This window comes from Heptranchias perlo, chromosome 16 (genome assembly GCF_035084215.1).
Source record: "Heptranchias perlo isolate sHepPer1 chromosome 16, sHepPer1.hap1, whole genome shotgun sequence".
Taxonomy (NCBI): Eukaryota; Metazoa; Chordata; class Chondrichthyes; order Hexanchiformes; family Hexanchidae; genus Heptranchias; species Heptranchias perlo.
In genome coordinates, this window is record NC_090340.1 from 8,599,055 (window position 1) to 8,612,251 (window position 13,197).

Here is a 13,197-nt window from a genome sequence, read left to right on the forward strand (position 1 = left end):
CCTCATTTTCCAAGCCTCTGCCCCTTTTTCCCTTGTTCTCCAAGCTTTTCACCCATTTTCTGCTCACTCCCAAGGTTTCTACCTCATATTCCATTCACTGTCTAGGCCTTTGCCCCATTTTGCACTTAGTTTCCAGACCACTGCCCCACTTACCCATTACTCCTTTGGCCTTTATTCTGCAAATTTGTTTAAGTGCTGTCTCTTTCGGATATCTCAATATGTGTGATTTCTTTGTCTTCCTTTCAAGTCTTTACACACCTTCTATTTCTCCTTTTCTTCTCTCTTTCTCTTTGTCTCTCTTTGTAAAGTAAGTAGGGGTAAATCAGGGCATGAGATAGAAAACTGGCTTATAATAGAAAGCAGAGGGTAGCCTTAAATAGAAACTTTTCATCCTGTAAAGGAGCTGTGAATGGAATATTGCAGGGTTACCCTTGGGGTTTATATTATTTATAATGTATTAATGGGGTTATCTGAAGGGGTCAGCAGTTTGGGCTCTTGTTATTTACCGTTCTATAAATTGCATTGTCTGAAGCAAGAACTCGAAGTTTGTAAATAAAAAAGAAAGACTTGCATTTATATAGCAACTTTCCCGACCTCAGGATGTCCCAAAGCACTTTACAACCAATGAAGTACTTTTTGAAGTGTAGTCATTGTTGTAATGCAGGAAATGCAGTAGCCAATTTGCACACAGCAAGATCCCACAAACAACAATCAGATAATGACCAGATAATCTGTGTAAGATGTTGGTTGTGGGATAAATATTGGAGAACTCCTCTGCCCTTCTTCAAATAGTGCTGTGGGATCTTTTCCATCCACCTCTGACAGTGCAGTACTCCCCTGGAGTGTCAGCCGAGATTATGTGCTCAAGTCTCTGAAGTGGTTGCCAAACCCATGACCTTCTAACTCAGAGGTGAGAGAGCTACCACTGAGCCACGACTGTAATGAAACTGGGGGCAGACTTAATAATGGGGAACAATACAGATTTGGGCGTTTCAGGAAACTGAGCCAGTCGGTGGGAAATGCAGTTCATTGTAGGCAAATGTAAAATGATTAGAGTAGGGAACATTTGCTGACGAAGAAAGGGATTTGAGGGTCACTGTGAAAAATTATTTAAACCATCAACCCAGGATTTAGGTGCAATAAAAATAATTTGCAAACAAAGCATAGTACAGAGAAGGACAGAGTACAAACCAGAAGAGGTGTTGTTGGTGTATAAGACCCTCGGTAGACCCCCATATAGTCTGCTGTGTACAGAGATGCTTTAGCAAAGGGCAACACAGACAATATCCAGTTTCAGAAATTGGTGTCGGCCATGGCTCAATGGGTAGCACTCTGGCCTCTGAGTCATGAGTTCAGGTCCAGCTCTCGGGACTTGAGTCCATAATCCAGGTCTGATAGTGGAGTGCTGCACTGTTGGAGGCACAGTGTTTCAAAGGAGATGTTAAACCGAGGCCCTATCTGCCCTCTCGAGTGGATGCAAAAGATCCCATGGCATTATTTCAAAGAGGAGCAGGGGAGTTCTCCCCTGTGTCCTGGCCAATATTTATCCCTCAACCAACATCACTAAAACAGATTATCTGGTCATTATCTCATTGCTGTTTGTAGGTCCTTGCTGTGTGCAAATTGGCTGCTGCATTTCCTACGTTACAAAAGTACTTCATTGGCTTTGGGACATCCTGAGGTCAAGAAAATTGCTATATAAATGCAAGTCTGTCTTTCTTTTCTCTTTACAAAACTCAAGATCTTGCTTTATGGCCACTGTGTACAGCAAGAATATCCAGACATTGGACACAACACAGAAAAAGGGCAACCAAACTGATAACTTGCTTCAGCCATCTGATCTATGCAGAGAGGTTGAAGAGCCTTGGATTGTTTATTCTGGATAAGAGAAGGCTCAGGGGATCTTATTCAAGATCTTTACAGGAATAGATAAATAGAACCTGAATAATAAAAGTGACGTTAGCACAAACTCTAGAACCAGGGGACACTGGCTCAAGCTTAGACGAGGGAAGATGAGTAAACAATGGGGAACTCGTGACTTCACAAAGAGGATGGTGAACATGTGGAATGGACGGCCCAGGGGAGGCAGGGAGTGCAAGAAAACTTAAGGGAGAATTGGATAGATATTTGAGGGAGTGGGCAATTGAGGGGGGGGTATTAGTTTTTGGATCCGGCTAAATGGAGCAGGGAGCCATTGCCAGTCCTGTACGATGTTCCTAACCCATGAAGTCAAGCAGAACTATTTCATACAAAGAGTAGAGATATGGAATGGGTTATCAGGCCACGCATTGAAGCGGACACAACCAAATGGGTTCAAGAGGCAATTCAATTTATTTCTGGACACAGAAGTGTCTGAGGGACATGCAAGTATGTGGGCTTCAGATCAACGAAATAGCCTTTACCGATTCCTAAAACCTCCTCTGGGTATGTGTATCTCCCTGTTTGTTACAAGGTGTGTGTGTATCTCCCTGTTTCTCACAAGGTGTGTGTGTCTCCTTTTTGCTCATTTGTCTGCATCTCTCATTTTTGCCTCTTTCTCTCTTCTGCCTTCTGTCGCAGTGCCTCTGTTCCTCTTTTGTCTCCTTCTGTCTATCTCTCTGTCCTTCTTCTGTCTCTCTCTCATTGTGCCTGTGTCTCTGTCCATGTGTGTGTGTGAGTTGATCCTGCTCTGTCTGTGTCTCTTTTAGTCAATGTCTCTTTATCTCTCTCTCTCACTCTCACTCCTTCTGTTTCTGTGCCTCACTCTCTGCTCTCTCTGCCGCTCTCTCTCTCTGTCCCTGCCTCTCTCACTCTCACTCCTTCTGTTTCTGTGCCTCACTCTCTGCTCTCTCTGCCGCTCTCTCTCTCTGTCCCTGCCTCTCTCACTCTCACTCCTTCTGTTTCTATGCCTCACTCTCTGCTCTCTCTGCCGCTCTCTCTCTCTGTCCCTGCCTCTCTCACTCTCACTCCTGTTTCTGTGCCTCACTCTCTGCTCTCTCTGCCGCTCTCTCTGTCTGTCCCTGCCTCTCTCACTTTCACTGTCTGTCTTTGAGCCAGCCAGCTTGTTCTACATCATTGTCTGGTCAGTCACTGGTGGACAACAGGTAATATGAAAAATCAAAATGGCCATTGAGATTTTTGGAGGCCGTTTTAATGGGCAGGAAAATACTAACTGCAAGCCATTGGAACACAAGAAGTTTGGCATTTTCCTGCCTGTCCATATTGCATTGGTGGATCCATTACATTTATTTTAATTATTTTTTATTTTTCAATCGTTGATTATCGATCTAACCTAGGCGAGGGTCAGTGCTGGGATGGATCATTTTTACATCTTCTGCTCTGTGCCAGCATTCAGTACTCCCAGATCAGGTACAGCACGAGTTAGATACAGAGTAAAGTTCCCGCTACACTGTCCCATCAAACACTCCCAGGGCAGGTACAGCACGGGTTAGATACAGAGTAAAGCTCCCTCTACACTGTCCCATCAAACACTCCCAGGGCAGGTACAGCACGGGTTAGATACAGAGTAAAGCTCCCTCTACACTGTCCCATCAAACACTCCCAGGGCAGGTACAGCACGGGTTAGATACAGAGTAAAGCTCCCTCTACACTGTCCCATCAAACACTCCCAGGGCGGGTACAGCACGGGTTAGATACAGAGTAAAGCTCCCTCTACACTGTCCCATCAAACACTCCCAGGGCAGGTACAGCACGGGTTAGATACAGAGTAAAGCTCCCTCTACACTGTCCCATCAAACACTCCCAGGGCAGGTACAGCACGGGTTAGATACAGAATAAAGCTCCCTCTACACTGTCCCATCAAACACTCCCAGGGCGGGTACTGCACGGGTTAGATACAGAGTAAATCTCCCTCTACACTGTCCCATCAAACACTCCCAGGGCAGGTACAGCACGGGTTAGATACAGAGTAAAGCTCCCTCTACACTGTCCCATCAAACACTCCCAGGGCAGGTACAGCACGAGTTAGATACAGAGTAAAGCTCCCTCTACACTGTCGCATCAAACACTCCCAGGACAGGTATAGCATGGGTTAGATACAGAGTAAAGCTCCCTCTACACTGTCCCATCAAACACTCCCAGGGCAGGTACAGCACGGGTTAGATACAGAGTAAAGCTCCCTCTACACTGTCGCATCAAACACTCCCAGGGCAGGTACAGCACGGGTTAGATACAGAGTAAAGCTCCCTCTGCACTGTCCCATCAAACAATCCCAGGGCAGGGACAGCACGGGTTAGATACAGAGTAAAGCTCCCTCTGCACTGTCCCATCAAACACTCCCAGGGCAGGTACAGGGCTAGATACAGAGTAAAGCTCCCTCTGCACTGTCCCATCAAACACTCCCAGGGCGGGTACAGCACGGGTTAGATACAGAGTAAAGCTCCCTCGACACTGTCGCATCAAACACTCCCAGGACAGGTACAGCACGGGTTAGATACAGAGTAAAGCTCCCTCGACACTGTCGCATCAAACACTCCCAGGGCAGGTACAGCACGGGTTAGATACAGAGTAAAGCTCCCTCTACACTGTCCCATCAAACACTCCCAGGGCAGGTACAGCACGAGTTAGATACAGAGTAAAGCTCCCTCTACACTGTCCCATCAAACACTCCCAGGGCAGGTACAGCACGGGTTAGATACAGAGTAAAGCTCCCTCTACACTGTCGCATCAAACACTCCCAGGGCAGGTACAGCACGGGTTAGATACAGAGTAAAGCTCCCTCTGCACTGTCCCATCAAACAATCCCAGGGCAGGGACAGCACGGGTTAGATACAGAATAAAGCTCCCTCTGCACTGTCCCATCAAACACTCCCAGGGCAGGTACAGGGTTAGATACAGAGTAAAGCTCCCTCTACACTGCCCCATCAAACACTCCCAGGGCAGGTACAGCACGGGTTAGATACAGAGTAAAGCTCCCTCTGCACTGTCCCATCAAACAATCCCAGGGCAGGGACAGCACGGGTTAGATACAGAGTAAAGCTCCCTCTGCACTGTCCCATCAAACACTCCCAGGGCAGGTACAGGGTTAGATACAGAGTAAAGCTCCCTCTGCACTGTCCCATCAAACACTCCCAGGGCGGGTACAGCACGGGTTAGATACAGAGTAAAGCTCCCTCGACACTGTCGCATCAAACACTCCCAGGACAGGTACAGCACGGGTTAGATACAGAGTAAAGCTCCCTCTACACTGTCGCATCAAACACTCCTAGGGCAGGTACAGCACGGGTTAGATACAGAGTAAAGCTCCCTCTGCACTGTCCCATCAAACAATCCCAGGGCAGGGACAGCACGGGTTAGATACAGAGTAAAGCTCCCTCTGCACTGTCCCATCAAACACTCCCAGGGCAGGTACAGGGTTAGATACAGAGTAAAGCTCCCTCTACACTGCCCCATCAAACACTCCCAGGGCAGGTACAGCACGGGTTAGATACAGAGTAAAGCTCCCTCTGCACTGTCCCATCAAACAATCCCAGGGCAGGGACAGCACGGGTTAGATACAGAGTAAAGCTCCCTCTGCACTGTCCCATCAAACACTCCCAGGGCAGGTACAGGGTTAGATACAGAGTAAAGCTCCCTCTGCACTGTCCCATCAAACACTCCCAGGGCGGGTACAGCACGGGTTAGATACAGAGTAAAGCTCCCTCGACACTGTCGCATCAAACACTCCCAGGGCAGGTACAGCACAGGTTAGATACAGAGTAAAGCTCCCTCTACACTGTCCCATCAAACACTCCCAGGGCAGGTACAGCACGGGTTAGATATAGAGTAAAGCTCCCTCTACACTGTCCCATCAAACACTCCCAGGACAGGTACAGCACGGGTTAGATACAGAGTAAAGCTCCCTCGACACTGTCGCATCAAACACTCCCAGGACAGGTACAGCACGGGTTAGATACAGAGTAAAGCTCCCTCGACACTGTCCCATCAAACACTCCCAGGACAGGTACAGCACGGGTTAAATACAGAGTAAAGCTCCCTCGACACTGTCCCATCAAACACTCCCAGGACAGGTACAGCACGGGTTAGATACAGAGTAAAGCTCCCTCGACACTGTCGCATCAAACACTCCCAGGACAGGTACAGCACGGGTTAGATACAGAGTAAAGCTCCCTCGACACTGTCGCATCAAACACTCCCAGGACAGGTACAGCACGGGTTAGATACAGAGTAAAGCTCCCTCGACACTGTCGCATCAAACACTCCCAGGACAGGTACAGCACGGGTTAGATACAGAGTAAAGCTCCCTCTACACTGTCCCATCAAACACTCCCAGGGCAGGTACAGCACGGGTTAGATACAGAGTAAAGCTCCCTCTACACTGTCCCATCAAACACTCCCAGGGCAGGTACAGCACGGGTTAGATACAGAGTAAAGCTCCCTCTACACTGTCCCATCAAACACTGCCAAGTCAAACACATCCCACCGCACCACAATCCCGCAGACTTTGGCCCCATTCCCCCTCGTCCCTCCTTCTCTCGCAGGTCACATCAGCACAAAAGTATCCCTACAGCACTCCTTACACAGAAGTGTTTTACAAAGAGGGGGTGGAGGTAAACACTGGGCAGGAGAAGGGGGAAATCATTTTTGCGAGGGTGGTAACTGAAGCCTTGTCAAAAAGGTGGGGTGTTAGGAGAGTTCCAGAGGACATAGGCACAGTAACTGAAAGATGTGCCTCTGATAGTGGGGTGAGGGGGAGTGGAGGGATTGGGGTTGGAATCGGAGGGATCTGATGGCTGGACAGGATCACTTCAATAGGGCGCGGCAAAGCCGTGAAGCAACCTGAAGATGAAAAAAGATCTTCACATAGATTTATTGGGACACAAGGAACAAGTGGAGCTTGACAAGCTCGGAGTTTTGGGTTAGAGGGATTAGCAGGAGAAGACCTGAGTCATGGAGTTTTGGACCAGACATCACTGCATCCACCCTCACTCGCTCAATCAGACAGGGGGAAATGGAGTAGGCAAGAGAGGAGGACGATAGGGGTGAGGAGACATTGTCGCCATATGATAGCTGCTCTTCCCCTGGAGTCCATCACCCCCTCCTCCAGTTATCCTCTAGCTCCAAGCAGCAGACCAACCTCCCATCTACAGATAGTTTCCTGTGAGTAGGTAGGAGACATTCAGAGGGAAACTCCTCACCTGCCTCCTATGATGGAGTCCTGAGATCGGGTAGTCCAACCTTTCGGACTAACCCCCCCCGCCCCCTCCCCCCTTGCCCCCTCCCCCCCCCCCTCCCCCCGCCTCCCCGACCCCATCCAGCTGTGGGTTCAGGGAGATTGATGGAAGGTGAGGGAGAAAAATACCTTTTAAAAGGGAGCTTCAGCATTGACCAGCAAAAATTGATGTCTGAAGTCTTGTTAAAATAGAATAGACAATATGGAGATCATGGTCAGGAGAGAGGACGTAGTGTAAATATACTCTGCTAAATTCTTTTGCTAATTTTGATTCTTGTGTTCACAGGGCATGAAATTGAGCACAGAGGAGTTCAATGCAATATTTGCATTTTATGACAGGGTAACTATTACCTGAGTTTTATCCTGTTACATCCCGTTGAAGGAGTTCACTTCTATCTGTGCGATCCATCAGAGGCGTTTTGTTTTAACGGATGAATTGAGTTTTTCTTTTCCAATTTTCTCCCCTCATCTCCTGAAGTCTCTTTCAGGTGTACAGCCCCAGGGGCTCGAGACACTCTCGCCCAAACCACTAATCTCATGCGTGGAACCAGACTGGTTAGACCTCAGCTGGAGTATTGTGTCCAATTCTGGGCACCACACTTTAGAAAGGATGTCAAGGCCTTAGAGAGGGTGCAGAAGAGATTTACTAGCATTATACCAGGAATGTATCGGACTTCAGTTACCTGGAGAGACTAGAGAAGCTGGGATTGTTCTCCTTAGAGCAGAGAAGGTTAAGGGGAGATTTAATTGAGGTGTTCAAAATTGTGAGGGGTTTAGTTAGAGTAGATAGGGAGAAACTGTTTCCACTGGCAGGTCGGTCAGTAACCAGAGGACACAGATGTAAGGTAATTGGCAAAAAAGCCAGGGGGGAGATGAGGAGAATTTTTTTACGCAGAGAGTTGTTGTGATCCGGAATGCACTGCCTGAAAGTAAGCAGATTCAATAACAATTTTCAAAAGGAATTGGATAAATTCTTGGAAAGGAAAAATTTGCCGGGATATGGGGAAAGAGCAAGGAAGTGGGACTAAATGGATAGATCTTTCAGTGTGCTGGCATAGGCATGATGGGCCGAATGGCCTCCTTCTGTGCTCGATGATTTTTTGAGACAATGAGTGGCAGTGGATTCTTTGATCCTGTAGGGGAAGCATCCAGAATGGATAGCAAGTTGGCTACAAAACAACAAACAGAGAGTAGGGGTTCGGGGGAGCTACTCAGACTGGCAAAAGGTGGGAAGTGGTGTTCCGCGGGGATCGGTGCTGGGACCACTGTTGTTCACAATTTACATTAACGATTTGGATTCGGGAATCGGAAATACAATTTCAAAATTTGTGAACGACACCAGATTGGGGGAGTGTAGTAAATACAAAAGAAGACTGCGTCAAAGTGCAAGAAGACATTAATAAATGGGCGTGTAATTGGCAAATTAATTTCAATATAGATAATTGTGAGGTGGTGCATTTTGGTAGGAAGAATAAAGAGGCCACTTAGTGCTTGGATAATAAGAGTCTAAATGGGATAGAGGAGCAAAGGGATCTCAGGGTACATAAAAACAAATCGCTAAAAGTAGCGACACAGGTTATTAAGGCCATAAAAAAGGTGAATCAAGCACTGGGGTTAATTTCTAGAGGGACAGAATTGAAAAGCAGAGAAGTTATTTTAAACTTATGTAGAATCTTGGTTAGACCACACTTGGCAGTTCTATTATGGAAAGGATATAGAGGCATTGGAGAAGGTGCAAAAAGGATTCACATGGATGACACCAGAACTGAGAGGATATACTGATCAGGAAAGGCTGAGCAGGCTGGGGCTCTTTTCTCTAGAGGTCTTTAAGATAATGAAAGGGTTTGATAGGGTAGACGTCGAGAAAATGTTTCCACTTGTGGGGGAGTGTAAAACTAGAGGTCATAAATATAAAATAAATCCAATAGGGAATTCAGGAGAAACTTCTTTACCCAGAGAGTGGTTAGAATGTGGAACTCACTATCACAAGGAGTAGTTGAGGTGAATATCAGATGCATTTACGGGGAAGCTAGATAAACACATGAGGGAGAAAGGAATAGAAGGTTATGCTGATAGGGTTAGATGAAGTAGGGAGGGAGGAGCCTTGTGTGGAGCATAAGCGCCATCATAGACCAGTTGGGCCGAATGGCCTGTTTCTGTGCTGTAGTTTTGATGTAACTCGATGTAACAGCCAAGTCTGATCCCATTCTCACCCTATGGCCACACACACGAGTATTTCCCAGCACAGGTTGTAGGACAGTGATCAGAAGCAGGGATCCTGACTGATGTTCCTCCTCCCCGGCCCAAGGAGCCAAATTGTAGTGACCCAACTGGCACCCGACTGAGATCAGGTAACTCAACACTGACCAGGGATTGAACTTGGGAACTCAGGACCGCACTGGGCTTCAGTAGAAACCTTAAGTGTCAATTCTTCGACACAAAAAGGAAAGATTTTCTGCGGGAGCTATGCCAGGGAGCCAGCAAAAACCATAGGGAATTCTAGGATTATACGAACAGGAATAGGCCATTTTGCCCGTCGAGTCTGTTCCACCAATCAATTAGATCATAGCTGAGCTGTATCTTAACTCCGTTTAACCGCATTTCCTCCATATCTCTTGATAAACTTACCCAACAAAAATCTATCCATCTCACTTGAATCCTGCTGGTAGTTCCAGTGTTTCCAGCAACAAGTGACATCAGCAGCACAATATGTCTGCCCTAATATGGGCGTGTATATTGTCATACTCTGTATATGATAGGAATACATCATCCAACATATTTCCTGTCATGTGTGCCCTAGCAATGCTGAGCCCTGGGAATGGGGCTTTTTAAGGTTTACTCATCACCTTCACTCATCAACTGATCGCACAGGTAAAGGTGCTGCTTGTTACTTTAACGCTTTTGTCTTGTTTCGGGCCAGCCCCAGAGAGCACCGGCCGTCCCACACCCTGCCGCCTGAGCCCTGTCGCAGACACTCCCCACTGCCCTGCACAGGTCAGGAGAGCACGGAAAGTATGGAAAGCAGCTTGATCCTGGAAGGGTCAGGAATGGAGTCTGGGGTGAACGCAAAGGGTGCCCTGTCGGCATTCCGCCAAAGACCAGAATCCCAGCCAAGAGGGAACAGCTGTGATAAGGGGGCACTGTCGACACTTGGTCAGCAGGCTGCTCTGTGCCTGTTGGTGTTATCTGGGGGGGCTCTTATTACAGATGATTCGAATACGTTTCACAAGCTTTTACTCAGTGTGTTCTATCTGTTATCTTAGGATGGAAATGGCTACATCGACAGTAATGAGCTGGATGCATTACTGAAAGATTTGTATGAGAAAAATAAAAAGGTGGGTTCAGGAGTGGATCAGTAAGAGGAGTGTGGGGCTCTATCCTCGGGCTCATTGAGGTGAAGGTTGTCAGTACTGGGAAATCAAACAATTTTCAAACCTGGTATCCTATCAAACACTCCCAGGGCAGGTACAGCACGGGTTAGTTACAGAGTAAAGCTCCCTCTGCACTGTCCCATCAAACACTCCCAGGGCAGGTACAGGGTGGGTTAGATACAGAGTAAAGCTCCCTCTACACTGTCCCATCAAACACTCCCAGGGCAGGTACAGCACGGGTTAGATACAGAGTAAAGCTCCCTCTACACTGTCCCATCAAACACTCCCAGGGCAGGTACAGGGTGGGTTAGATACAGAGTAAAGCTCCCTCTGCACTGCCCCATCAAACACTCCCAGGGCAGGTACAGCACGGGTTAGTTACAGAGTAAAGCTCCCTCTACACTGTCCCATCAAACACTCCCAGGACAGGTACAGCACGGGTTAGATACAGAGTAAAGCTCCCTCTACACTGTCCCATCAAACACTCCCAGGGCAGGTGCAGCACGGGTTAGATACAGAGTAAAGCTCCCTCTACACTGTCCCATCAAACACTCCCAGGGCAGGTACAGCACGGGTTAGATACAGAGTAAAGCTCCCTCTACACTGTCCCATCAAACACTCCCAGGGCAGGTACAGCTCAGGTTGGCATCAGAGTAAGGCCCCCTACTGCAATGGTGTGACAGTGTTGCTTTGGCCGTGACCTGTTCAGTGAGAATGGCCCTGAATTGACAATCATTCCTGAACTCAGGGAATTTTAGTGCTGTAGGAGGTGGATCGAGACTGCATGGGTCCACAACGGATAAGTGCCCCTCCCAGGGCAATCAGAGGTAGACAAGCCACCAGCTAGCTGGTAGTGGGAATGGAAAAACATCACACTGATGCACATTACACCTGACCTGGGAGTGCTTAATGTTAAAGATGGGTAACTGAAATGGAAAGGCTTCCGTTCCCCACACCAATATCCCTCATCTTTGAGCACAAAGTTAAAAGAAATAAACAGTTAAGTTTGCAAAGTATATAATATGAACTAATGCACAGCTAAGGTCATGTGATCTAAGATTTATTAATTTTTCTCCCTAGGAGATGGATATTAAGAAACTGACTGCGTATAAGAAAAACATCTTGTCCCTCTCGCACGGCGGGAAACTGTATCGACGGGAGCTGGAGATGGTTTTGTGCACGGAGCCACTGTAAGGAGGGCCTCTCCGACAAAGAACGCACCGCCCTACATCATCCCCCCAACACACCCCTCCCCATTCTCCCCCCACCCAATGCCACTCCACCCCTCGCATGTGCAGGGCGTCCTGAAAACCGCAAATGTGCTTGTATCGCAGATTACAAAACGCCACAGGGGACAGGCGTCGAGGCCGTGCGGTGTGAACTCACTTGCAGTGGCTGTCCATTATTTTCTATATATCTCCCTTTCCTCAGCATTTTAAAGCAACAGATAATATAAGAGATATATATATATATATATACTGTAATATATATAGAAGTACTTCAAGTCTTGGTAAATGCTGTTATTTGCCAAAGATATGCCTGGGATTTACAGCAGAAAGTCAATTATCCAACAGACAATTAGTTTGAGTTTTTTTTTGTAAGTTGGCTCTTTTTACTCCCTTGTCCCATCTCCCGAGACTCCAGAATTCACACAGTGTTCCTCGGACAAAACAGTGAGCTGGGTCTCGGAGCACATGCCAGGATTGTTCTCTGGCCATCCATCTGGATGTGTGTGGGAGCCCAGGGGGTGTTGGTGACTGGCCATCCCTATTCTCTCCATCCCTATGAGGAAGTATGGGGCTGCTCCAGTCCCTACCGCCCCCCCCTCCACACACCTCCATAACCCCCTACTCCCCTACTTCCGTACCCCCTACCTACCCCCTTACCCCCTAGCCCCATACCATTACCCACCCAAGTATTCCCCTACCCCCGTACCCCCTACCCCCGTACCCGCGCCCCCCCAACCCCCCCCCCCCCACAAAAGGCAACAGTAGAGATGGAATCCAGGGTGGAGTTTAAAGGTCATCCAGGCGAATTGTTCAGTGCGGTGAAGGATTCAAATACCAGGGGACACAAATTAAAATTCAGAAAGTTGGAGTAAGAAGAGACGTCAGGTGGAACTTCTTCACCCAAAGGATAAAAGTGTTGGGAACCAGTTACCAGGGAAGGGTGCAGATATGGTGAAAAGATAGGTAGGTGGGGTTGAGCTAGTCAATAAGTGCCAGGCCTGTTGGACCTACTGACCAGACCTTCTTGCTAAAGAAGGGGGGAGGCTGAAATATCAAAGAGCAGCTTTCTATTTCTCATCCACCGCTATCTCAGCAAGTATATAGTTCATGGCACACGTCAAACTGCGACAATTAAAAATGTGACACTTCATGGAGGCTTTCTTTTGGCAGAGACATGGGGCTCGATTTTAGGGTCGGGTTACCTGCGGGTTTCCAGCGGGGGGGCCCCGAAAATCCCGATCTCCGATCACGTGACCGGATTCGGACGAAATCCCGGCCACTTCCGGGTACCGCGCTGACGTGCGGGGCTGCGCGCGCAAGCCCCGCTGGTGGGAATCCCGCAGGCAATTAAAGCCAGCGGGGTTCCACTTGAGAGCACTTAACTTGCTCGTTGTGGTCAGTTAATGAGCTGAAGCAGCTGTCAAAA

The 13,197-nt window shown here is 48.0% G+C and overlaps 1 protein-coding gene across 1 annotated transcript in view; it reads left to right on the top strand.

Annotated features, from left to right (window-relative positions):
• The window catches only part of calb2a (calbindin 2a), a 274,121-nt gene extending 262,385 nt beyond the window's left edge, over positions 1-11,736 (top strand). Inside the window, exons 10-12 of the mRNA XM_067997410.1 lie at positions 7,458-7,511; positions 10,435-10,506; positions 11,623-11,736. Of these exons, the coding sequence (XP_067853511.1) occupies positions 7,458-7,511; positions 10,435-10,506; positions 11,623-11,736 (240 nt within the window). The remainder of the gene's footprint in view (positions 1-7,457; positions 7,512-10,434; positions 10,507-11,622) is intronic.
• Positions 11,737-13,197: the final 1,461 nt, after the last annotated feature.